This window comes from Hemiscyllium ocellatum, chromosome 3, assembly GCF_020745735.1.
Source record: "Hemiscyllium ocellatum isolate sHemOce1 chromosome 3, sHemOce1.pat.X.cur, whole genome shotgun sequence".
Lineage (NCBI taxonomy): Eukaryota > Metazoa > Chordata > Chondrichthyes > Orectolobiformes > Hemiscylliidae > Hemiscyllium > Hemiscyllium ocellatum.
Window position 1 is genome coordinate 127692033 of NC_083403.1, and position 27938 is coordinate 127719970.

Sequence of the window (27938 nt, forward strand, 5' to 3'; positions counted from 1 at the left end):
GACTTGTTGGGCCGAAGGGCCTGTTTCCACACTGTAAGTAATCTAATCTAATGTGGCAGAATCAGAGATGAAATCTGACAAAGCCGATGTCAATATCTGGAGTATCTCACTCCATCTTTTACTTTTCTCATAAATGATGTGGTGGGTTTCTTGCCAGGCTGCAGTGAGTTGCCAACTAAGGGGGACTTTTGCTTGTTAATCCCCAACTCGCCTCATTAGTATTCACCTTCCTATCTTACCAACCTCCCCTCTTCCATGGTTACGTTAGGGCGTGGGTGTCCTTGGAGAAGGAGCACGCGGTGTCCACCAACACCCTGCAGTTTTTCAGGGAGAGGTGGGCGCCGCAGGGAGTGGAGTGCATCATTTTCCCCTCCAACTCTATTTTGATTTAGTCCCTGCCCTCCCCTTCACTGTTTTGATCACACAGCATTGCCCTTTGATGTGAAGGGCACTGCTTGTCAATGGCCACTCGGGTGTTTCCTTTCTTCCTGGTGGTGGAAATTGAACAAGAAGAAAAAAAAATCTTACCAACCTCTCTAAACAATCTAGATGTCAGGAAAAAAAAAGATGTGGAAACCAGAGCAGCCACCTGGCAGTTTCAGCTCACCACCTGTCCCAAAGTATCTCCATTACCAATGTGCAAATCCACATTGTAGAAGTGGGTGTCGACCCACTAATGTTAGGGCTTCTAAAGGTCAAGAACTTTGCTCACAATCCTGCAGTGCCCCTTTTCACAGACTATTCTGAAGCATTGCACCCGCCCCCCCCCCCCCCCCCCCCCCACCCCTTGTTTTGCAGCCTTCAGACACAGACACTGTGTAATGACTCACTGACAACTACACTATTGGAGCTGCGAACGCTGGAGAGCCAAAGGTGTCAGCACCATCTGTAACCCTGCCTAGGCATTGTTCCTCTGGCTTCCAAATGGCATGACCTCCAGCATGGAACCTTGTCTGTGGCCATGACATGATGCCTAACGCTGTAACAATCAGGCATTTTACAGCCTTTAAATCCCCCCCCCCCAACCAGGTTCTCCAGGGCCATGTCGAAGAATTAAAGGGCCATCTTCCCCTTTTCACAACTCGTCCTTGTGTAAGCAGGGCAATGTCAGAATGCCAGTGCTTGTTCAGATGCACTGAGGCACTTTACAGATGGCATGGGCACAATAGGTGCCAGTCTTTTAATGAATATCTGCTGAGGGCTGAATGTGTTCTGGGAACAGTGTATGGTGAGATGGGACTGGAATTGGACATGGGTGTGCACCACGGGGACGAGATAGATAGTTAATATGGCAAAGTTGGTAAGATACAGTGCAAAACCCACCTTTGTGGCAGAAATCCCTCCAACAAACATACCCAACTTGGATTTAGCCAAAAGAAAATAACATTCAGCCCTAAGACTCCTTAAGAAGGAAACTGCCAATTCTGAAATCTCCTCCTCCAAATCTCAGGGATGCTAAGAAACACATTGCAACGCATTTCTTATTTTTGTAAATATCAGTTGCAACGTGGTTAATTGATACTACCCATGCTTAAAAAGAGAAGCAGTATACCTCTTCTTAAGAGTCATATATGAGTGGATCTCTGATGACAGTGGATAGAGCGGATTGGGTATTCAGTCCTATCATAGATCTCCTCTAATCTGGTCTCGCACAGATCATTGGAATACTGACCCATATGGTGATATGAGAGCAATTGTGCCTTGGGATTAGAAAGTGATGTACTATCGCAGGGTGACATGCATCTCCACCCTCAACGCCTCCTTAGCAAATGGCTGGCTTGGATTCACAAAACCAGATGGGTTGGACAGCCAGCAACTTGTTACAGCTGTCAAACAGCCTCGGTCAAGCTGCCACTCTCCGACTGGGATTGACAGTCACATGAATTGTGTCTGACCTACAGAGGCCTTCATTAAAGCTACTGAAAATCAGTCTCAAAGGAACTTTGGAGTTATTAAATCTTGTTGTCTTGCTGAAGCTGTTAGTCCTGCAATACAATATTGAGTGATATGAATAACAGTGATGGTCTTTGGGCACATATGGTTCACTGATGTGTGATAGGACTGGTATAAACTTAGAGTCTCAATGCAGGCCATGTTCAGAAATGATTCAGCCAGACATTGACAAAGAATTCTGATTCAGGATTGCATTCTCAACCTCAACTTAGTGGAGGTCCTTGTATGAGGGTGGGACAATGTCAGTTAATAGAAAGAATTCTGATGGACACAATGCTTCAACACTTGGATTAATCATGTATAATCAGCAATAAGAAGGTAACCAGAGGCATTAATGAGGGTAATGCTTTTCATCTGGTCTGCATGAACTGTAGAAAGACTTTTGATAGGATCCTTAATGGTCAAGAAAGTAAGAGCCCGTAATAGGATCCAAGGCAAAGTACCTCACAGGATCCAAATGTGCTGGGTTTCAGGAAGCAGAGGCTGATGGTATGCAACATTTTTGCGACTGGAAGTTTGTTTCCAATGGGATTCCATGGAGCCAGGTGCTGGGCCTTGCTGTTGTAGCATACATTAATAATTTGGACGAAGGTAGTAGTGTTTGGACACAGTAGTGACAAATAGAATTCAATCTGGAAAACTGTAAAGTAATTCACTTTACGGGAGGGATAACAAGGCAAGGGATCGAGAAATTTTGTGGGGGCACTGGTGTAGTGGTAATGTCACTGGACTAGTAATCCAGAACCCCAACTTAATGCCCTGCATACATAGGTTCAAAACCCACCGTGGCAGATGGTGAAATTTAATTTCAATAAAGAAATCCTAATGGTAACTATGTAACCACTGTTGGTTGGCATGTAAAAACCACTAAAGCTCTTTGGGGAAGGGAATTTGCCTTCCAAACTTGCTCTGGTCTCCATGTGACAACAATCAGCAATGTGATTGACTCTCAACTACCTTCTGCACAATTCGTGATTGGCATCAAATACTGAACTAGCCACTGAGGCCCATTGCATCAAAACCTGGTTGGGCCACACAACCGGGTGCAGTCTTGGTCAGCACATTATTTATTCGGACAATTATGATTGGAAAAGAGAAGCTGCAGAGGAAATTTACTCAGATGCAGTCTGAGCTATGGTGGGGTTATTTTCCCTGAAGCAGCGAATGGTGAGAGGAAAACAGATCATGACATCTGCAAGAAGATTGTGTGGCTCAGAATCCAGGGCTATGAAAATGATGTTAAGGCTGGACCTTAAGCCTTAGGAGAAGGAACAGGCCATTTCACCATTCCTGCCTGCTGTTACTTTGGATTGCAGACTGGAAAAAAAACAGGCAAAAAAATTCAGGGTTGTGGTGACATTGATTGCAACAGGCAGTGAGTTGCAAGTCTTGCAGTAGGAAGCAATATAACTGTATAAAGGTGGAAAAAGAGTAGCATCCTACTGCGTCATTCTTCAGAAATTCACTAGTTTAATGTCCTTCTATAAACCTAATGCGTCAATAATCATAGGAAAATGGGATTACTGTAGTCAAATCTTTGTTGACTGTAGAACACATGATAGGCTCAATGGCCTCCTTCTTTGCCGCGTACTTCCATAAGTCATGCAATATATATATTGAACCATTATCATCCAATTTCAGAATACATTGGACAAACTTCAGTCTGCAGAGTCAACACTTGAGGGCTCCATTGGTCTGTGCAGTTAGGATTACGTAGCTGATATATTTATCTGATGGCACCATTCACTGTTCATTCACTGAGTTAGGTATTGGAGAAGGGTCAAGTGTGCAGGGTATGTCCAGGGTGTTGGCTTAGGTGAAGGCTGTGCAGGATGAAGGCATACTGTAAATGCATTATGTAAGCTTTAAGGAACAGGCCTGTCTGCCTGCCTGCCTGCCTGATCACGTATCAGTTGCTCAGTAATGGAGTGAAAGCATTGGTGATTAATTAAAGCAGTGAGCCTGTCTGAAGGGTTGCACAGACAGATGTGTGTGCAGTTAATGAGATTCTACACATGAGAACGTTGGCATTTGGGAAAATCCCAGAGCTCTATCTTGCTGTTTTTGGTTGCTCATGGGGAATATGATTAAATTGTTTGTTTGGGTAAACATAATATTGATTACATGTGAAATGTGAGCATGAATTGTAGACTCACTGATATTACTGGACCAAAGGACTTTAGGAGAAGGAGCAGACCATTTGACCCTTCATGCCTGCTGCTATTCTCCATTGCAGACTGGAAAGAAGACAGAGACAAAAAGATTCAGGGCTGTAGTGACATTGATTGCAAAAAGCAGTGAGTTGCAAAGGTGTAAAGGTGGGAAAAAGGAGCTTTTTTTTGCTTCACTCTTCAGAGATTCACTCATACATTGTCCTTCTATAAACCTAATGTGTCAATAATCTAGGACAGTGCACCCAGAGAAAACAATAGCCAGTTTATTCTCCCTGGATTTATGCATAAAACATGTTTTTGGTAAGCAGTTAACATAGTTTTTCTGTGATTAAGTAATAATGACGGTCAGCTATTTAACTGACACCAGCTTTGAGACCCTTCTTGAAACCCCACTTTCTTATTTTAAATGCTTTTCTTTGAAGATCATGCACAAAACAGACATATATACCTCAGAAAGGGAATACATTTTAATCTTCTTTTACTCAATTATCTTTTAAAGGACCACATTTTATTTATTCGAGAAACAGTGATGGATTAATAGAAATTTTCTAAATGGATTTTCTACAAAATAAAACAAATCTAGTTGGTTTCCATGAGATTGGTGACAAATTAATTGTGTGGGGACAGGGTAGGGATGAAAGGGAAAGATACAGTTTCATAACTACAAGTTAACCTTTGTTTAAATGTTCAGGAAATTAATACACTCTAGGTTCGTATTTACTGTAGCTTTGGAGAGAAATCAAAAGGTCAATAAAAGTCATCATGCACCTGAGGAACAGGAAAATTTTGTATTCCATCTCTTGAAGTAGCCTTGCTAATAATAAGCTCAATTTAGGTTCAATTACAAATAATTCAGAAGTAAACATGAAAGTGTATTTAATCCTTAAACTTAAAACTTTACCAATAGTTATTACCTCATTTTGAATCGAATAACCTCAGCAAATTCAGCTGGCAAATGAAAATATGCCCCTGAAATTTGAAGTACCTAATTTTCAATACTTTTTACTGCAAAACATACAAAACAGGGGCAACACTTTCTCAGCATCTATCTCTAGCTTTTAGCGAATGACAGTAAGTCCACTAATCTGATGAAATTCTAGCTTCCAAAAAAATAGTAATTGATAGTCAGCAATTGGTTATATCTGAGAATGTGTGAGTACTCCTTAAATAGATCATTTATTCTTTTCAAAATATATATATACAAAACAATTATATTACAATAAGCATTGCATTAAGGTATTTTAATTCCTTTTCACTTTGGTAACATGCATGGATTCTACCTAATGGATCAGATTTCATTGATATTTTAACTAGTGGTTAGCTGTATTCTTTAACAATACTGTCCATTAATTCCTCTTCAAAGTAATCATAGAGAATTGGAGTTGAGTTCTGAGATGTGTTCTTTCCGTTGATGTAGAATCTGAAAGAGAAGAGAACACATTCCTCAATACGTTTTTGGTTGGCCATCAGAAGACATTTTTAAACAATTAAGTTTGAGGAAGTGAAGAAAGCAGATTTGTTTAGAACAATAAATCACTCTGGACGCTGGAGGTCTGAAACAAATCAAGTGCTGGAAGAGTTTAGCTGGTCTGCCAGCATCTGTGGAAATGGCAATGGAGATAATGAATGAAATGTCTAGTGGACACAACTGACAGTGGGTCTTGGGCCCACTGAGTTTATAAAGAGCTGCCACACAGTGACAGTATAATGGGGCACATACCAGCAACGTCTCCTTAGGGACAGAAAGCAACTCCTTTGAGAGCTGCTGCCAGTCTGATAGGCTGTGTTAGGCCCAGCAGTGCCAGAATGCAGCAGTGCCAGAATACAGTAGTGACTGTTGCTGGGGCTGGGAGGGAATTTCTGACAGAGGAATTCTGGACGCCAGTAAATCCAGGATTTTTGGGTGGAGGGAAGTCAAGGATGCTAGAGGTTTAGGGAATTTGAGGTGAGGCTTTCGGTTTGAGAAGCTGGGAGTATCAACTTTGAAGGGTGCCTCTAATGGGCAAAGGGCACCATCAAAAAATTTACACCAACCTTTCCTTCCCATCTTTTCCCTCAAGTTGGAAAGTCACAGGCTGGCCACTTCTGTCCGTCCCTGCCCACCATATTATGATGGCAGAGGTGGAACTAGGGCCTCTTATAGCCTTAAACTGGCAACCTCAAGAGTCTCAAGAGGCTTAAGGGTGATTGGGCCAGCAGATACATTATCTCTCCTTCATACTTTGGGGGAACAGCTCAGGGTGTGTGGGTTGCCAGTGGGTAAGCTACCTATTTGATTTTAAGAGCTGAAAAACATTCCCAACAATTTGGGTTGAACATGACTCTCCTTCAGAAAGGAAGAAACATAGAAACATAAAATAGAAGATATGAGGAGGCCATTCAGCCCTGATGCCTGCTCTGCCATTCATCACGATCATGGCTGATTGTCCAGCTCAATAGCCTATTCCTGCTTTCTCCCCATAACCTTTGATCCCATTCACCCCAAGTACTATATCTAGCTGCCTCTTGAATACATTCAATGTTTTGGCATCAACTACTTCCTGTGGTAATGAATTCCACAGGCTTGCCACTGATTGGGTGAAGAAATGACTCCTTGTTTCTGTCTGAATTGGTCTACCCTGAATCCTTAGACTGTGAGCCCTGGTTCTGGACACACTCACCATCGGGAACATCCTCCCTGCAACCACGCTGTCTAGTCCTGCTGGAATTTTATAAGTCTGTATGAGATTCCCACCCCCCTCATTCATCTGAACTCCAGTGTAAACAATCCTAACTTAGTCAATCTCTCCTCCTACGTTAGTCCTGGTGTCCCTGGAATCAAAGATCATATTTGACAACAAGCTGTATTCCTGCCTCCACAGATGTTGCCAAACCTGCTCAGTTTATTTTCAGCACTTTTTATTTGGTTTAAAATAATGTATTGAATGGCACAGTATTTTAATTTGCTGTCCAAGGTGCTCATGGGTAAGTTTACACACTTAGCGAATTTGTAGCCATAGTTCTCGTAACCCAGAGAGCTAGGTTTGAGGACTGGGGACTCCTGCTTGAATTTCAGAACTCCAGGCTAATACTCTCAGGGGCGAGTTTGAAGCCCACTTAGACAGGTAGTGAAATTTTAATTCAGTAAAGTAAAATCTGAAATAATAAAGCTAGCAGAATGGCAATCATGCAACCAGTGTTGATTATCGTAAATATGCATCTGGCTCACCAATGCCCCATAGGCTTCCCTTACCTGGTTTGGCTGACATCTGACTGCAGATCCACAGCAATGTGAATGATACTTAACTGCCCTCTAGGAATTAGGGAAATAAATGCTGGTCTAGACAGTGATGACTGCATCCCATGAATGTATAAATTAAAAATAAAGTTCTGGGGCTATAGGTACATTGACAGTGCTATTAGGAAGTTCCAGGATTTGGACTCAGTTGTAGTAAAGTAATAATGATACAGTTTCAATCAAAATGGTGGAGTTATACTGAACAGCTTGGCTGTAAGGAAGAGTTCATTCTGGGATACAGGTCTTCAGAACTCTCGCAAGAATGTGGTCAGGGAATTTCTTCAGTATCTGTTGTTTTCTACACCACGCAGAAATTATAGACAAATTAACTACAATTTTCCAAAGCTGTCTAAGTTCAGGAACAATACATTTTGATTGAAATATTGCACTCTTATTTAGGAAGAAAGGAAGGGGGAAAAAAGCAGGTAAATGCAGAGCTGCCAATTTTACATCAACTGTGGAAAAGTCACTGAATCAACTATCAGTGATAGAACGGATGGGCGTTTGGTCAGGTTTTAGTTGGTCAAAGATGGTCAGCATCTGGATCAGTGATGCTGGAAGAGCACAGCAGTTCAGGCAGCATCCAAGGAGCAGCGAATTCGATGTTTCGGGCAAAAGCCCTTCATCAGGAATAAAGGCAGTGAACCTGAAGCGTGGAGAGATAAGCTAGGGGAGGGTGGGGATGGGGAGAAAGTAGCATAGAGTACAATGGGTGAGTGGGGAAGGGGATGAAGGTGGTAGGTCAGGGAGGAGAGGGTGGAGTGGATAGGTGGAAGAGGAGCTAGGCAGGTAGGACAAGTTCGGACAAGTCATGAGGACAGCGTTGAGCTGGAATTTTGGAATTAGGGTGAGGTGGGGGAAGGGAAAATGAGGAAACTGTTGAAGTCCACATTGATGCCCTGGGGTTGAAGTGTTCTGAGGCGGAAGATGAGGCGTTCTTCCTCCAGGCGCCTGGTGGTGGGGGAGCGGCGGTGAAGGAGGCCCAGGACCTCCATGTCCTCGGCAGAGTGGGAGGGGGAGTTGAAATGTTGGGCCACGGGGCGGTGTGGTTGATTGGTGCGGGTGTCTCGGAGATGTTCCCTAAAGCGCTCTGCTAGGAGGCATCCAGTCTCCCAAATGTAGAGGAGACCGCATTGGGAGCAATGAATACAATAAATGATATTAGTAGATGTGCAGGTAAAACTTCGATGGATGTGTAAGGCTCCTTTAGGGCCTTGGATAGAGATGAGAGAGGAGGTGTGGGAAACACAGGTTTTACAGTTCCTGCAGTGGCAGGGGAAAGTACCAGGATGGGAGGGTGGGTTGGAGGGGGGGCGTGGGCCTGACCAGGTAGTCATGGAGAGAACGGTCTTTGCGGAAGGTGGCAAGGGGTGGGGTCTTTTTGGAGGTGGTGGAAATGTCGGCGGATGATTTGCTTTATGCGAAGGTTTGTAGGGTGGAAGGTGAGCACCAGGTGTGTGTGAAGAGTAGGTCTGACTAATTTCAATCTCTGAGGAGGTCACTCCTGAGAATTAGGCGAGTGAAGGCATGTGTTAATTTTCTACATTGACAAACAGTGAGAAAATATATGATGGCAGGATTTGGGAGTAACCTTGTGAATTGGCCAATGAATTGTGATGGGAGCTATGAGTCAGAGAACGGGAATAAAGCATCATTCTCTTATTGACATGATGAAAATGTAGTGTTTCCCAAGGATAGGTGCCTCAACTTTTTACCATATAGACTCACAGATGGCCACAGCACTGAAGGAATCCATTCAGCCCATTGTGTTCCTGCTGTTCGATCAAGATCTGACTCAAAACAAAGAAGAGTACTGCACAGAAACAGGCCCTTTGGCCCACCAAAACAGCACCAACACATGATGCCTCTCTAAACTAAAAACCTTTTACCTCTGTTGCCTGTATCCCTCTATTCTTTGCTTGTTCATATATCTGTCAAGATTTCTCTTTAGTGTTGCGATTGCTATTGATTAGATTACTTACAGTGTGGAAACAGGCCCTTCGGCCTAACAAGTCCACACCGACCCGCCGAAGCGCAACCCACCCATACCCCTACATTTACCACTTATCTAACACTACGGGCAATTTAGCATGGCCAATTCACCTGACCCGCACATCTTTGGATTGTGGGAGGAAACCGGAACACCCGGAGAAAACCCACGCAGACACGGGGAGAACGTGCAAACTCCACACAGTCAGTCGCCTGAGTCGGGAATTGAACCCAGGTCTCAGGCGCTGTGAGACAGCAGTGCTAACCACTGTGCCACCGTGCCGCCATTGACTACATACTTACTCTCTAGCTTTTGGCCCACAATCCTGGAGGCAATAGCAACACATGTTTAAATACTGTGTGAAGGGTCCCACTCCATCTGGGTGAAAAATATTCTCCTCAGCTCTCCTCTTCACCTTCTACCTTATCTTAAATCTACACCCACTTGTGATTAATCCCTCTACTAATGGAAAAAAAGCCTTTTTGTCTACTCTGTCTATGGCCCTCGTAATCTTTTATATTTTTATCGGGACCCCTCTCGTTGTTTGTTGCTCTGAGAAAAGCCATCCCAGCTAATCTAATCTTTCCTGAAAGCTCAGATCCTCCAGCCCAGGCAGTAACCTGACAAAACTCAGCAGGCATGACAACATCTGTGGAGAGAGATGCAGAGTTAATCTTTCAAGCCCTGTATAACCCTTCTTCAGTCCTGAAGAGTAATACCAGACTTGAAATGTTACCTCTATTTCTCTCCCTGCAGATGCTGCCAGACCTGCCGAATATTTCTGGCATTCTGTGTTTGTTTCAGATTTCTAGCATCTGCTGTATTTTCTCTTTATTCCAGCATTCAATTAAATCTCCCCTGCAATCTCTCCTGTGCAATCATATTCTTCCTGTAATGTGGTGACCAGAATTGCATGTAGACCACATCAAATGTATTATCTTCATTCATGCCCCTGATTATCTTCTCAAAACATTTGATCAAATTCGTCAAACACCAACTTCCCTTAACAAATCCATGCTGATTACTCTCCAAGTGCAATATATTTTAATCCTCAGAATTCTTTCTAATAATGGCCCCACCACCAAGGTTAAACTGACTGGATTGTAAGCTTCTGATTAATCCCTTACTTCCTTTTTTGGTAACAGGACAACGTTACCAGTCCTCTGGTACCTCAACTGTGACCAGAGCAGATTTGAAAATTTCTGCCAGGGTCTTTGATATCTTTAATCTTGATTCCCTCAACAGCTTGGGATATGTCTCAATCAGGCCTGCAGATTTATCTACTTTTAAGATTGTTAAACTTACCAGTACCTCCTTTCTCTACGTTAACCTCTTCTAATATTTCACAGTCCTACTTTCTAATGTTTACCCTGCAATGTCATTTCCATCTTGAAGACTGACATAAGTTATTCATTATCCCAATGAGACAAGTGTCTCTATACGTGTAATGTTACTCCATGAAGTACCTCACAAAACATGCAATCTTATTTTAATTGCAAATTATACCAACTTTTACATGTTACATGTTCCCTTTCGGAATTGCTACAATCAGCTTGTTATCGAGCACATTATTAATACTACATAATCCACTATTAGAGAAGTATTACAATTCAAATCACAACAGGATACAGTCATGTCTTATAGCTTTGTGTGATGTAATTTCCACTCCTTGCTGGTAAGTGTTTTGCTCTATCTTAAAAATTACTGAGAAAGCAGCACTGTGTTAAATTTCAGCCAGTGTTAAAATTTGGGTCATTAGTTTGTATTTTGGAATTTTTAAAAGCAGATCTGTAATTGTGGCCAAGTAGACAATGATTACTTACAGTGTGGAAACAGGCCCTTCAGCCCAACAAGTCCACACCGACCCGCAACCCACTCCCCTACATTTACCCCTTCACCTAATACTAGGGGCAATTTAGCGTGGCCAATTCACCTAACATGCACATTTTTGGATTGTGGGAGGAAACCGGAGCACCCGGAGGAAATCCACGCAGACACGGGGAGAACGTGCAAACTCCATACAGAGAGTCACCTGAACTGAACCTGGGTCTCTGGCGCTGTGAGGCAGCAGTGCTAACCACTGTGCCACCGTGCCACCCACAAATGCTGTCAAGGTTTTCTGACTTTTCAAAATAAAACATCTGTGGAGCTACAAAATTCCTGTAATAGTCACTATTACACTTACCATTAATAGTGATGGCGAATAGTGTACTTGCTATTAACAATGACTAAGATAATCAATGTGGAGACAACCCGATGGATAAGAGGCATTTGAGCAAGAAGATAGTTAGTGTTCCAAGAACTATTAACATTTACTAAGATAATAGAGTTGAAGAGAACCCTATGGATAAGAGGCAATTGAATAAGAAGATTGTTAATGTTCCAAAATCCCACAAAAGTGTAACAAACAGGTTGTTCAAATAGGGCTTACCCATTGGCCAAGTTATTATTTTTTACGTCTTGTGTGCTTATCGTTACTAAATCCTGGAATGTTAAAAGAAAAATTGAATATATATTAGATGACGCATCTAAGTATATATTGGATTTACACAACAATAACTTATATTTTCATAGCTCCTTTAACATCGCAAAAACATCCCAATGTGATTCACGGAGGCACAAAGTAAAAATGGACACTAAGGAAGAGTGAACAAAAATTTGAGTGAAGTTGTGAATTTTAAGCCGTGTCTTAAAGGAGGCGAGAGATGTATCATTTTGATCAGGATAAAGCCCTATTCGGCTGTCGATGCAAGCAATTGTTTGGTGCCAGCTGAAGAAAAGCAGTGAAACTTCCAAGAGTGCAGGCAACATCCCTTTCTTAACCAGCATCATTAATATGTGATTATACCTCGTTTTCAGTTCTTCATTTATTCTATTCCTGAGATTGTTCTGAATGCAAATTGGCTGCTGTATGCCTACAGAACAGTGACTACACTTCATCTACCACATTAATTTAGCATCTTTAGAAATTCCCAGGAGCATTAACTAACAAAATGTGGCGCTATATTAGGACAGAAGACCAAAAGCTTGCTCAAAGCTTGGTCAGTTTTAAGGACAACCTTAAAGAAGGAGAAGTACAGAGATGATGTGATTTAGGAAGAGAATTCCAAACACTATGATCTAGGGGACTACAAATGGTGGAGTGTTTACAATAGAGGATTTGTAAGTGGCTAAAACTGGATGAGCACAGAGAGTTGTAGCAGAGCTGGAAGAAGTTACAGCAATAGAGGGATTGGAGGGACTTGTAAAATAATATGAGAACACAACATATTGCTCAACCAGGAGCCAATGTCGGTCAATTAGCATCAGGGAGATCACTGAATGGGAACGCAGGGAGAGCAGGGATCAGGGTCTGGGGCGAGGAGGGTGAGCTGTTGTTCCATTGTTTCTTCTTTCAGTGTGTGTGAGTGATTGCAGCAGCTCAGAAGTCACCATGAGGGGAAAGGTGTGTGCGTGTGCGTGTGTGTGTGTGCGTACGTGTGCGTGCGTGCGTGTGTGTGCACGTGCACGTGGGGGGAAGGTTGCATTGTGAGACAACCTGAGTCCCTAGTCACTGCCTTCCAGGCTTGGATTCTTTGTGGTCTGGAGCTGAGCTGCTGCTTCCAGCCTTTCTGCATTGAGATTCCAACGATTATTTAAATACTCATTTGGCGAATAAGCAAAGTACCTGTAGGAACAAATTACTGCAGATGCTGGAATCTGTACTGAAAACAAGAAATGCCGGAGACGACAGAGGATCAGACAGCATCCATGGGGAGAGAACAAGCTAAAGTTTTGAGTCTAGGTGATTCCTCATCAGAGCTGATGTGAAGGGTGGAGGGGACAGCATTTATGCTATAGTTTTGGGGAAGGGGTAATGGGAGTAAGGTGCTGATGGAGAAAAGATGTTGATAGTTCAGAATAAGTGATTGGCATGTGAGAATGGTAGAACAATGCTGTGTCTCCTGCTAGACTTGCAAGGACAGACAGGGATTGGGGGGTGGGGGGTGTGTGGATGAGGACATGATAACAAGTTAAAAGAAAGGGAAAGACCTCCAGTCAATGCACAGACAGCTCCCCAACCTTCCCACAGCCAGTTATTTTAACACACTGTCCTTCTGGCATACCCATTTATCTGTCATTGACATGTTGCAGTGTTCCAATGAATCACCGTGCAAACTGGACAAACAACATCTCATCTTCAGACTAGGCACTTTACAGCCTTCTGGACTTAATATTGAGCTCGATACCTTTAAATTGTGAATCAACTCCTATTTCTCTTGTTATCATGTCCTCTCTCCTCTTTCCCTATCCTGGTGGGAACAGTCAGTCCTTGCAAGTCTGGCAGAGACACATCATTGTTCTAGGTAAAAACAAGGACAGCAGATGCTGGAAACCAGAATCTAGATTAGAGTGGTGCTGGAAAAGCACAGCAGGTCAGGCAGCATCCGAGGAGCAGGAAAATCGATGTTTCAAGCAAAGGCCCTTTATCAGTATTTGCCCAAAACGTCGATTTTCCTGCTCCTCAGATGCTGCCTGACCTGCTGTGCTTTCCCAGCACCACTCTAATCTAGACATCATTGTTCTGCCATTCTCACATTCCGATCACATAATCTGAACTAACAACCAGTACCCTACATCCACTACCACCTCCCTCTCAACAATAGCAAAAGTGCTGTCCCCTCCACCCTTCACTTCAGCTCTGATGAAGAGTCATCTAGACTCAAAACATTAGCTTATCCTCTTGACAATGTGTAGAAGCTATGAGCAGTTAGGGACAGAGTAAAGTTTAGGGTTGCGGGACAAAGGCTGAGCCAGCATGACTTTGACCAGATAAGAACTTGCAGTAAGCACTGAGGTGCTGGAGGCAAGGGTAGTGGTTTAACGAGGTGAATGACTTCCATTGTGTAATGGGAGAAAGTGAGGACTGCAGATGCTGGAGATCAGAGCTGAAAATGTGTTGCTGGAAAAGCACAGCAGGTCAGGTAACATCCAAGGAGCAGGAGATTCGATGGTTCGGGCATGAGTCCTTCTTCAGGATTCCTGAAGAAGGGCTCATGCCCGAAACGTTGAATCTCCTGCTCCTTGGATGCTGCCTGACCTGCTGCGCTTTTCAGCAACACATTTTCAGCTTCCATTGTGTAATGCCAGTTAATGAGGTGAAGAATATCTATTGTAACGTGCCAGGTGACTTAAATCGTTACTGTTGACGCTGGCCGATTGTAATGGTACCCAATCAATATACATGTGGCCTTATTTAGATGCTGCTCCCTATTGGTGACAATATAATTCCTTAAGAATCTGCTGTTTGAGAGAAGACGGAGAACTCATGTCTTTGTGTACATGGGCGATTGCTCTTTCTCCAGGGCTCGGAATCAAGATGAAGAAGGTAGAGTCATACTGTGTCTCGATTGATATGGAAACAGGAAGACACTCTCTCCATGAATGCTGTCTGACCCATTGTGTCCTCCAGCGTTTATTGTTTTCAAGCAAAGTAATTGTAATGGGGTTGGGGATTAAGTACAGGACATAATAAGTGGTATATTAGAGTTTATGACTCAAATGTAAGTAATATAGCATGGAAACAGGTGCTTGGTCCACTTTGTCCATACTGACCAGGATATATACTGACCTAATCTGAACTAGTCCCATTTGCCTGCAGGTGGCTCATATTCCTCTAAACCTTTCCTCCTTTGGTCATGTCGACTGCTGCTTCATCCAGAGTTGTTTTCTTGGCAGATTTTCATCAGTACTGGTTTCCCACTTACACCAGCAGGATGATGAGGCAAGACCTTTTACTGGAACTGAAATCAAAACTGTGCAGTTGGTGCTATTCTGAATCACACACACCAGCACATGTGTGTTAATAATAAGTGCATAAAACTGTGCATTACCATCCTCTGCAGTCATGTTCTCACCAAACACAGAATTGGTGCAGCAAAGCTGGTTAGAAATAAATGGGATGCAAGGACTGTGCATGTTGTCATGATGCTAATGAAAACAGCACTTCTGGTCATGTGTACTGAGCTCTCTGGGAACTGTGTGTGTGTGTGTGTTGGTGGGGGGGGGGGGTTAACCCAATCTCTGTGAAAATCATTGTGTCCTGTCATGCTGCTGCAGGTATTCCAAGGGGAGAACTGATTTCTTTCAGTATGTAGAAACTTTACACCTCGTGTTGGATTGAACATTATAAACACTCAATGAACTCCTAACTTTTTACAGCCACTGGCTGTGGGGTAGTGGAAGTGAATGGTAGACTGGAGTGAAGCACATGACATTACCCACAATGGCTTTCTTTGCAAAGCATAGCATTTGCAAGCATCAAGTTGACATAGTAACATCTTGGTCTGTATAATCCAGTGTGGATTACAGATGGGTGGAGATCATACACATCCAGTGATCCCTGAGCAGCCTGGTATTCCTCCAACAAAATACAGGATAGTGCAGTATTCCCAACATGATCCATTGTACTCTTTGTCCAGAGGAGGAACTGGAGCTCAATGCAGAAGGGTACCATCCAACATTGATCAGGCAATGACAGAAAAAGACTTCCTCATTGTTTGTCCATTTGAAGGCAGCAGGCAGCAGTGATGTTGAAATGTGAATGATTGAGGTGGTGCATGATGATTCTGTACCAGGGGAGTCCAGTCACTTCCCACAGCCATCCAGCCAGTGTAGACCCAGGCCGTTAACAGCAGGAACCCCCATCCTTTGGTTAATCCAGTATATAACAACTTGCTTAAACCAAATTGTGGAGGGGGGGGGGGGTGAAATTAACTCTCCCTCTCTCTGCCACCAAAACTGAAACAAAATTGGTGCAGAAACCCAGTTTTAGATTTTGATTAGATTCCCTACAGTGTGGAAACAGGCTCTTCAGCCCAACACGTCCACACCAGCCCTCCGAAGAGTAACGCACCCAGACCCATTTCCTTCTGACTAATGCATCTAACACTATGGGCAATTTAGCATGGCCAGTTCACCCTGATCTGCACATCTTTGGACTGTGGGAGGAAACCGGAGCACCCAGAGGAAACCCACGCAGACACGGGGAGAACGTGCAAACTCCACACAGACAGTTGCCCAAGGCTGGAATCAAACCTGGGTCCCTGGCGTTTTGAGGCAGCAGTGCTAACCACTGAGCCACCATGCTGCTGGTCTGGCAGTATCTGTGCTTTTTTTCCAGTGACTCTTCAGCTGGGAAAACATGGTATTTATGCTGAAGATGAAATTGGGGAAGGGGGGAGGAGACGTGCGCAGATAGGTGGAGATGGAGCCCAGGAGGAGATATGAAAGGGGTGGAGATAAACAAGGAGATTATGGATAGCAGGCCAGCAGCAGTCCTCCCTCATCACATTGAGCAGGGCTTGTGAATAACAGACTGAACTTCCTATTCCTCGCTCCATTTCTATCTTTGTTACCAGCAGGAATAGTTGAGGTGTCAGGTTGCAGTTTGCTTTCTGACTCTCTCCTCAATACCATTCATTGGTGGATAGTTTAAAAAATACATACGTTAGTGGAAAAGGTATGGACAGACACGGTCCTTCTATCCCATATTGCGCTGAGCGGTCCAGCACACGAAACTGAACAAATCATTTCAGAAGGCAAAGGTTTTAAAAACAGACACACTGCAAGGAAGAAAACGTTGAAACTTTTAACTGGGAGGTGCTGGTGTTGGACTGGGATGGACAAAGTTAAAAATCACACAACACCAGGTTAGAGTCCAACAAGTTTGAATGGAAGCACTAGCTTTCAGAGTGCTGCTCCTTCACCAGGTGGTTATGTTACCTGATGAAGGTGCAGTGCTCCGAAAGCTAGTGCTTCCAAATACACCAGTTGTGCTCTAACCTGGTGTTGTGTGATTTTTAACTTTGACACTTTTTCATTGTTTGACCTAACCCTAATGAGGTGAATGAGCTACTGATGTAAAATCAAAAACAATCTTCTTGGAGCAGTTATTGTGGTAATTGTGTTGGACACTGACTAACGTGCCATTCAGTCCGCGTTATGGGTGAGCCAAGAATGAAATGTTCCAGGGAAAGAAAATTAGAAAATACTGGAGGATCTGTGCAGAAGGCGGCTCACTAGAGTCGAGAGATGAACTGCGTTTCTCACTGCACATTGCTACCAGACCTGATTAAGTTTCTCCAGCAATTTCTGCTTTTCTTTCTCATTTCCAGCATCTGCAGCTCTGTTTCAGCTTAATGAAATTTTCCAGCATGTTGTGCAAAGTGAAAACGTCGTCAAGACGGTTCTTACGGAGCATTTCCTCGCCTTTTAAGCTGAGAATTTGACTTTGAGTTTAGCCAAAGACATTGATCAGGCTGTTTGCATACATTCCCAGTTGCTATAAACAATTAAGTAATTAATGCCCGATTAGTTGTTTTATTTTCCTTGAAATAAAGTCCCCCATGAACATTGGTTTAATTAAACCCATTCTGGATCAGTGGTGCTGGTAGAGCGCAGCAGTTCAGGCAGCATCCAACGAGCCTGAAGATTTCGCTGCTCGTTGGATGCTGCCTGAACTGCTGTGCTCTTCCAGCACCACTGACCCAGAATCTGGTTTCCAGCATCTGCAGTCATTGTTTTTACTTAATTAAACCCATACCTATGAACACGGGTCATTTTATAGATGGTAACAACAGTCACTGCGTTTACTGTTTTAAGTATAGAAATTGCGTTTTGATATTTCCACCAGGCATTTGGCTTGTTTTTCTTTTTTTAAAAAAGAAAAGCAGAAGAAGTACTCACGTATGTAGGGCTGGGCTGGTTCCTATTCCCCAGGTCCAGTTTAGTGGAGCTCAGGGCTGCAGTTGGGTCTGTCTGGTCGCAGTGCTGGCCCGGGACGGTCTCAGTGCAGCAGCTCAGCAGCGACTCCCACTGGCAGCCGGCGGCGGCGGCGGCGCCGTTCTCAGCCCGGCCAAGCCGCACACCGAGGCTGCTGTGGGAGCCCGCCCGGCGGCTGGCAGCGGGGGTGGCCTGCCCCGCGGGGGCGAGCCAGCATTCGGCTAGCGCCCTGTCCAGCTCCCGCTCGACGCCGCCCCCTTGCTCGGCTGCAGACGGCGAGCTCTCGCTGTCTGCCGTGCTCCCGGAGCAGAGACGGGGCGCTCCGTGCTGCCCTCCGCCCTCCTGCCCTGGCAGCTGACCGCCCCCTGCCTCTGTGCCCTCCCCGATGGACCCCGGGGCTGCCGCTGAAACCTTCCTCCATTTACTGCCGCCGCCGCCCATCCTGCCCTCAGCGTGGCACTGGTATATCTGCACCAGCACCGGAGGCTCACTCCCTCCTTCGCTGGGCTGCAAACCCACCCGCCCCTTCCCCTGGAGTGTAACCTCTTCTCCATCAATTGTGTTTTTTTCCTCTCTCTCCGCTTGAATGGATAAACATTTTGACACGGCAGCAAAACGTCAGTGCCTGCTCAACGTGGGTTTGATATTTCCCCCCCAACCAGGTCGATTGTCATGTGCTGGGTGATTGGGCACTCCCTTTCGAAGAGGCCTCTGTTCACAGCAGCGAATTTGGGATCCCAGTCAGTCCCACCGACTCCCTTCTCCGTTAGACAAGACAGGAAGCGCATGGATGGCTTTGACCTTGTCATCTGCGCTTGACTCTTGGACTCATGTCACTCTACACCCCCGGGATGTGTTTCAGGTGGTTCAGAAGGGGTTTGCTGGATTAATCTCTGGAATAAGTATGATGTCTGATGAGGAAAGGTCTATTTCTATGGGAGTTTAAGAGTGAGGGGTGACTTGACTGAAGTACGGAACATAGTCTTGACAAAGTGGACATGGATCACTCCACAGACAGCACTGTTTTAAAATTTTATACCCGCACTTTCAAGACTGAGATGAGGATTTTCTTTTCTCTCAAACAGCTTGGAATCTCTGCCTCAGAAAGTGGTGGAAACAGGTCCATTAAATATTTTTGAGGCAGAGGTGGATGAATTATTGTTCAGGGGATTATGGTTTATCAGGAGTAGAAGGGAATGGAGAACTTGAAACACAACCAGAACAGCTATGATCTTACTGAATGGTACAGGAAACATGAGGTTCTACTCCTATTTATAATATTCATAATTAATTCATTTGTTATTGTGTCATTTTTCCAGTTAGAAGCCCATTGCTGATGCCTGCCATGTATTATTGAATGGCCTTGCCATTTTCCTGGCTGTCTTGCTATTCTATGTTATTCTGTCGTCACATTCTTCTTTGCCTGGAAGTATTGTGCAGGACCCTGTACAACTATATCACACGAGATGTGTTTTCCTGGAGCTGTTCAAATATTTGCTCTTAATCTGTTCCAAGACAGTGTATGAGTGTTGTCTTTGTACAGATCACTACTACATATGAACGATACATCCAGGTAAGGAGACTTGAACCCTGAAATCCATCAACCCGTTGACATATGTGGATCTTCCATACTAGAAAGGAAAAATTCAGGAAATGGCAGATTCAAACTTTTCTCTGTCATTTTCATTGCTTTTTTTGTACATTTTATATCTTGGAACTCTGCAGAAACTTTATTTTGAGGAGCTTATACAATGCTTTCAGATGTCTGCTCTAACTTTTAACTATAGCTCTCAGCTTTTTCTACAGTCTCAGTTTATGCACCAGGCTTAACCAGTCACACTCAGTGAGCATTAATAGCAAACGTGGTCTCACATTCAAACCCAGAACAATTTAACACTACACTCCCTAGTCCATTCAATTGTGTCTATCCACCTCCCTACCCGAACCCTCCAAAATATAATTATCATGTCAGTTCTATCTACAGATAAACTATGAATGAAGTGAGCCTGAAATTTAAGTTTCTTGACGCAAATGATTGATGGTTCTACATTTTCCTTATCTCACCATGCTGCTTCCAGTCACAAAACCAGACATAAATGAATTTATATTTAAGGATTTGAAATTCAGGTGAAATTCCTGAGACATGTCTAACGATTGTAACAATTTCCATTTCTAAGTGCTCCTGGCAGTAATGACCAAGACAAGTTTATTTTGTATCGTTTGGGCTACAGGTAGGCTTTAATGCTTAACAGTTTTAGTTCAGATGAAATACCTTTGCTTATGTTTCTTAGTCAGACTGAACTCATGTAGAGAATTATGATTGTTAAAATATCTCTTGTGGTATTACTTGTTATTGATTGACACCAACAACTTGAGCAAAAATCAAATTAGTACAGCGTGTATCACTAATGGTTGGTGAGGCAGAGCAAAATGAAGTAGGTGTGGACAAATAAAGTAACAAAACATCAATCCAGAGGCGATGTGAATGTCAGAATAATGAACAACTACCATCTGAAAACAAAAAAGAAGTGTTCAGACAGACACATGCAAATAAAGGGAAGAGAATGGAGGCAGAGGTTATGGTTTGAAATTGTTGAACTGATTGTTAAGTCCAGAAGGCTGTTCGGTGTCTTATTAAATGACAGGTGCTTTACCTCCAGCTTGTGTTGAGCTTCACTGTAAGCCAAGGACAGAGATATCACATGACAGCAAGTTGGAGAATTAAAATGACAAGCTGTTGAGAGCTTGGGGTTGTCCTGAATTGAATGGATTTTTTTACTGTATTTTACATTAAAAATATAAATTGAGTGTTGAAAATGACTTACTTTCACTCACGTTTATTATATGCAAATAACCTACAATGATTAAGTATAATTGCATCACATTTGGTTGATATTATTTAAATCACAGAATAGTTATTTCACAGGTGGTAGCCATTTGACCCTTTGTGACCATGCTAACTTTCTTCAAGAACACTTCAGTAAGTTCCACTCTATCCTTTCTCAGAAACCCTGCATCTCTCTTTCTCTTCAGATGCTTATCCAATTCCCTCTTAAATTTGCTCCCACCACACTTAATGCACAAAATATTGACAGAGTACTTTAGTGGAGGCCAATCTGATGTTTTATCATCAGAAATTCTTCACCTTTATACTCTATGCCTTGAGGTAGATTTTACAAATTCCTGTTCTAAGCGAAGACATTGGGAATCATAGAATTCCTGCAGTGTGGAAGCAGGCCACCCAGCCTATCATATTCACATCAACATTCCAAAGAGCCTCCCCCACAGACCCACCCCCCTAATCTATCCCTATTACCCTGCATTTCCCACGGCTAATCCACCTAGCCCACATATCTTTGCATCACGGGAGGAAGCTGGAGCAAAACCACACAGACACAGGGAGAATGTTTGTGTGAAGTTTGCACAATCACGCGGGTTCCTGGCAATGTGAGGTAGCAGTGCTAACCACTGGGCCAGCATGCTGGTCATGGACAACAGAACAGATAACAGAAATCCACACATGTCAAGGGGTTGATGGATTTCAGGATTCAAGCAAGGATGCCAATGCACTCAGCACAGCTTTCAATCCATTCAATTTAATTGAACTGTCTGAACAGTTCCAAATCTCCACTGTGCCTCGTGGAGTGTTCTATTAAATGATTCTATCAGGGTAAATGGTATTCAGATTTATATCTGGAATAGCATATACCTTAACATGTAAAATGATGTTCTGAGTTTTGTCAAATAAGTTTCAAAATATATTTTTCAGCTAAAGTTTGATGTGTAATTTTTAACTGAGAGAGATAACTCAGAGATAAATAACAGAAAGCAACTATTAATAGCTGACTGATGATCTCTTCCGTGGTCCTAATTTAAATTTGTTTCATTCTTCCCTAACAACATGCAGAGCAATTCAATTTTGAACATTTTTCAGCTTGTTGATGATTTGAAATAATGATTTTTTTAAAATAATTTTTTAAAAGTTTATCTTAGCCATCCATCCAGGTGCAGTGTAAGGACAGACTCTGCTTTTCATTTGCTTTGTTATCTACCATTTCCATTGATAGAATTCCTGATAGAATTTTGTATTTTATCTTGAGAGGTTATTTGTGTGTGAGTGACATGTACTTTTTGGGAACTGCATCTTTCTTGTACAATTGTTTGAGGCAGAATACACAGAAATAAGAAATATTTCTTGAGAACTAGTGGGAATGAAATGAAGAGTTAGATTAGAGAGCCATGGAGATGTACAACATGAAAACAGACCCTTTGGTCCAACTCATCCATGCCGACCAGATCTCCTAAATTACTCTATCCCTGTTTGCCAGCATTTGGCCCATATCCCTCTACACCCTTCCTGTTCATGGAGCTATTCAGATGTCTTTTAAATTTTGTAATTGTACCCACCTCCACCACTTCCCCTGGCAGTTCATTCCATACACATACCACCCTCTGTGTGAAAAAGTTACCCCTTAGCTCCCTTTTAATCTTTCCCTTCTCACCTTAAACTTAACTTCTAGTTTTGGACTCTCCCACCCTGGAAGAAAGACCTTGGTTGTTCACCCTGTCCATGCCCCTCATGATTTTATAAACCCCTATAAGGTCACCCCTCAGCCTCTGATGCTCCAGGGAAAACAGCCCCAGCCTATTCCGCCTCTCCCTATAGCTCAAACCCTCCAACCCTGGAAACATCTTTGTAAATCTTTTCTACACCTTGTCAAGTTCAAGGTTTTTGTTGATAAAGTCAAATATGTGAAAACATTGAATCATGGGATTTGCAGTTTTCACAATGTTGACACCCAACTATTTATACCATGTAATACAATGATATTCAGAGTCTGCTTTAGTAAACCTGCAAACCATTTACAATTAATAAAACTTGAGGCACTAAATGGGATAGATTTCCACTGCTAACTACTTTAACAGCTTTTACAGCCAGGCCCAAGCTCATAATGTTATGTGGGGTAACTTTCTTTTCATCCTGATAAAAGGGAAACTGAAATATGTGATAGGGTCAGAGAGGAATGTTCATGAGGCACTTTAATTCCAACCTCAAGGCAGCCTATAGAGTCAACTATCTCACCAGTGTAAAACCATAAATGGACTTCATTTTGAAATAAGCAAAATATTTGCAGTTAAAACAAGATCAAATCTAACTTGGTAGATAGACCAAAAATGTTAAAATTGAGAGAGAGTTATGAATTTATGAATTTCCACCTAAGCAACAGAGTTTCATGAATGGGAAGCAGATATTTAGTGCTGTAAAATCTACCTTGAGAAGTACTGGAGAGTCAATAACAAAAAATACTGGCATCTCAACCAAGTTTTGTATAATGGTAGATAGATAACATTCAGAAGAGCTATAGGGAGAGGCTGAACAGGCTGGAACTGTTTTCCCTGGAACGTCGGAGGCTGAGGGTGACCTTATAGAGGTTTATAAAATCATGAGGGGCATGGATAGGATAAATAGACAAAGTCTTTTTCCCTGGGGTGGGGGAGCCCAGAACTAGAGGGCATAATGTTAGGGTGAGAAGGGAAAGATATAAAAGAGACTTAAGGGGCAATTTTTTCACACAGAAGGTGGTACGTGTATGGAATGAGCTGCCCAAGGAAGTGGTGGAGGCTGGTACAATTGCAACATTTAAAAGGCATTTGAATGGGTATATGAATAGGAAGGGTTTGAAGGGATATAGGCCGGGTACTGGCAGGTGGGACTAGATTGGATTGGGATATCTGGTCGGCATGGACAGATTGGACAAAAGAGTCTGTTTCCATGCTGTACATCTCTATGACTCTATAAGGTATGGACCCTTCACCATTGCTAATACATTTTGACTAAGACTAAGTAATGTAAGATATTGACTCAGGAGACTTGCAATACTGTATTGTGAATGGATGAATTGCGTTCAGTTTTGACTTGCAATATTCCAGAAAGTATCAAATTCGCCCATTGAAATTCTGGGAATGCTGCACTTTAACTATGAATAACTTCATAAGAAATCTATCAGTTTTCCAGTGACAACAAAGCCTGGTTGTTAGTAAATCATAGTATTATAGAGTCATAGAGATGTGCAGTATGGAAACAGACCCTTCGGTCCAACCCGTCCATGCAGACTAGATATCCCACCAATCAATCACACCGCCCTGTGGCCCAACATTTCAACTCCCCCTCCCACTCTGCCGAGGACATGGAGGTCCTTCACTGCCGCTCCCTCACCACCAGACGCCTGGAGGAAGAACGCCTCATCTTCCGCCTCGGAACACTTCAACCCCAGGGCATTAATGTGGACTTCAACAGTTTCCTCATTTCCCCTTCCCCCACCTCACTCTAGTTCCGAACTTCCAGCTCAGCACTGTCCCCATGACTTGTCCTACCTGCCTATCTTCTTTTCCACCTATCCACTCCACCCTCCCCCTGCCCCCGACCTATCATCTTCATCCCCTCCCCCACTCACCTATTGTACTCTATGCTACTTTCTCCCCACCCCCACCCTCCTCTAGCTTATCTCTCCACGCTTCCGGCTCTCTGCCTTTATTCTTGATGAAGGGCTTTTGCCCGAAACGTTAATTTTACTGCTCCTTCAATGCTGCCTGAACTGCTGTGCTCTTCCAGCACTACTAATCCAGAATCTGGTTTCCAGCATCTGCAGTCATTGTTTTTATCGACTAGATATCCCAACCTAATTTTCTTGAGAAGTGGCAGATGAAGTTTAATTCCGATAAATATGAGGTGCTGCATTTTGGGAAAGCAAATCTTAGCAGGACTTATACACTTAATGATAAGGTCCTAGGGAGTGTTGCTGAACAAAGAGACCTTGGAGTGCAGGTTCATAACTCCATGAAAGTGGAGTCACAGGTAGATAGGATAATGAAGAAAGCGTTTGGTATGCTTTCCTTTATTGATCAGAGTATTGAGTACAGGAGTTGGGAGGTCATGTTGTGGCTGTACAGGACATTGGTTAGGCCACTGTTGGAATATTGCATGCAGTTCTGGTCTCCTTCCTATCAGAATGATGTTGTAAAACTTGAAAGGGTTCAGAAAAGAGTTACAAGGATGTTGCCAGGGTTGGAGGATTTGAGCTATAGGGAGAGGCTGAACAGGCTGGGGCTGTTTTCCCTGGAGTGTCAGAGGCTGAGGGGTGACCTTATAGAGGTTTACAAAATTATGAGGGGCATGGATAGGATAAATAGACAAAGTCTTTTTCCTGGGGTGGAGGAGTCCAGAACTAGAGGGCATAGGTTTAGGGTGAGAGGGGAAAGATATAAAAGAGACCTAAGGGGCAACTTTTTCACACAGAAGGTGTTACGTGTATGGAATGAGCTGACAGAGGAAGTGGTGGAGGCTAGTACAATTGAAACATTTAAAAGGCATTTGGATGGGTATATGAATAGGAAGGGTTTGGAGGTATATGGGCTGGGTGCTGGCAGCTGGGACTAGATTGGGTTGGGATATCTGGTCAGCATGGACAGGTTGGACTGAAGAGTCTGTTTCCATGCAGTACATCTCTATGACTCTATAATACTATGATTTACTAACAACCAGGCTTTGTTGTCACGGGAAAACTGGTATATTTCTTATGAAATTGTTCACAGTTAAAGTGCAGCATTCCCAGGATTTCAATGGGCGAATTTGATACTTTCTGGAATATTGCAAGTCAAAACTGAACACAATTCATCCATTCACAATACAGTATTGCAAGTCTCCTGAGTCAATATCTTACATTACTTAGTCAAAATGAGGTCAACAGCTATATTTTCAGAATGGATCAGGCAAGTTACCAAATGGCTCATTGGAATTTATTTTCTGAAGAGTTACATCAATGGTACTTTACATTCCTATACTTATATCTGAACTTCTGTAACGATAATAAAAAAAATTAGACTTTGGAAATCACTTAGCTTGAGAAATCTCAGCCTGTAACATTTGCAGAAATATTATAACCATTCACTGGCACTGCTCTGATTTGAATGGCACTGTGCTTTCATAGGGGTTTTTTGTATAATTGTTGCTTAGGATCCCGATGGTAAATGATTGAATTTTTCTCTTTGTGAGGAGTTGTACATTCCTTCTTGGGACGAAGAGCATCCCAGAGATCACTGACAAAGCCATTCATTCAGTTTGTTTTTACAACGCTAAGGCAACAGAACCGGTAGATAAATTCTACATCTTTTCAAGTTAGTCAGAGCCGGACGTCAATGCATTGGTATGTTTGCGAATAATCACAATCTTTCCGATGGAAATGGGCAGAGATTGATGCAGTTCATTGCGCGCTGGCCTTGCATTGCAAAACTCAATTGAACAAACCTGTGTTCTCAATGCCTTTAAGATCCGAACAGACCTTCAGGATCATTAGGAGGAGATTATTTACAGACCAGGAATCAGCCTAGTCCCGAATTCAGCGCCGGACAAGGAGAGGAAGGGCACTGCCCTCTCTCGAAGGAGTGATCTCTTCTGTAGGATTTTGTTAAACTGGGAGAAAACCAGTCTCCACCCTATTCATGTTCAACTTCTCGAATAACCTACTGTACCTTGTTGGCACAGTGGGGCTCCCAATTCAAGCTTCAAGAAATAAAGTTTAGCATTTATACTGCGCAGTTTACCACAAATGGCGTAAAATGCTTTCCAGCAGAGAGTGGCGTGTTTTGAAATGTGCTGGTGGTTATGATTCAGGGGAAAAATAGCAACCAACATTCAGGCAGAGAGTGACGGTAGCCAGGTCATCTGTTTTTGATATTTTGATTGAGTAATAAAAGCATTAGAGGCGGAGCAGGCATTTTAACTCTTGGAACCCTCTCTGTCGTGTAACATGATCATGGCTTTTCTTATCCTGGTCTCAGTTCCACTCTCCTGCCTGCTCCCTATAGACCTTCATCCAGCTTTTCATCACCAACACATCTTTTTGTTTCTTGAATCTGTAGATTGATTCTGCCTCCACTGCTCTCTGGGGCAGTGAGTTGCAACGATTCACAATTCTCTGAGAGAAGGAGTTTCTCTTCATAGGGTGAGAGGGGAAAGATATAAAAGGGGCAACTTTTTCACACAGAGGGTGGTACGTGGATGGAATGAGCTGCCAGAGGAAGTGGTGGGGGCTGGTACAATTGCAACATTTAACAGGTATTTGGATGGGTCTATGAGGAGGAAGGATTTGGAGGGATATGGGCTGGGTGCTGGCAGGTGGGACTAGATTGGGTTGGGATATCTGGTCGGCATGGACGGGTTGGACCGAAGGGTCTGTTTCTGTGCTGTACATCTCTATGACTTTATCTCAGTTTTGAAGCTCCCTCCTCTCACTCTGTATCTATCTCCTCTTGTTTGGGACTGTCCCACAAGGGAGAGCATCTGTTCCATGTAAACCTTATCAATCCCCTTTATATCCTTCAATCAGATTCTCCCCCCAACACCGCCCCCCCCACCAATCCATCTGAACTCCAGCCAGTACAAGCCCAAGCTGTTTAACTGTTCTTCATATCACAGCCCTTCATACCAACCTGGTGAACCTCCTCTGGATTGCTGCCAGTGCCACCGCATCCTCTCTCAAGTACGGAGAGCAAAACTGGACACAATACTCCAGATGTGGTCTCGCTAATGCCTTATATAATTGTAACAACTCTCCTTTACTTTTACAATCCAGTCCTGTTTCAGTGAATGTCAGGATTCCATTTGCCTTTCTTATTATATGCTATACCTGCATACCCACTCTCTGCGACTCATGCACAAGGATCGCCAGATTTCTCTGCGCTGATGGACTTTGAATCTGCACCCCACTTAAACAATAATTTG

General features: G+C 43.2%; 1 protein-coding gene across 1 annotated transcript; it reads right to left on the bottom strand.

Moving 5' to 3' along the window:
* Positions 1-5377: 5377 nt before the first annotated feature.
* Positions 5378-18644, bottom strand: LOC132807791 (uncharacterized). The gene is made up of 3 exons (XM_060821804.1): positions 18122-18644; positions 11826-11878; positions 5378-5547 (listed from the first exon to the last, which is right to left on the bottom strand). The coding sequence occupies exons 1-3, from the start codon at positions 18596-18598 to the stop codon at positions 5445-5447; spliced, it is 633 nt and encodes a 210-aa protein (XP_060677787.1). The 5' UTR covers positions 18599-18644; the 3' UTR covers positions 5378-5444.
* Between the last annotated feature and the right edge of the window lie 9294 nt (positions 18645-27938).

What these genes read in the sequence shown, in the direction of transcription:
- LOC132807791 (XM_060821804.1), bottom strand. Translation starts at nt 18,598, where the DNA reads ATGGGCGGCGGCGGCAGTAAATGGAGGAAGGTTTCAGCGGCAGCCCCG. An exon ending in ACCAGCCCAGCCCTACATAC is followed by an intron (nt 11,879 to 18,121) that starts GTGAGTACTTCT and finishes TTAACATTCCAG; the next exon opens with GATTTAGTAACGATAAGCAC. An exon ending in AATAATAACTTGGCCAATGG is followed by an intron (nt 5,548 to 11,825) that starts GTAAGCCCTATT and finishes CTTCTCTTTCAG; the next exon opens with ATTCTACATCAACGGAAAGA.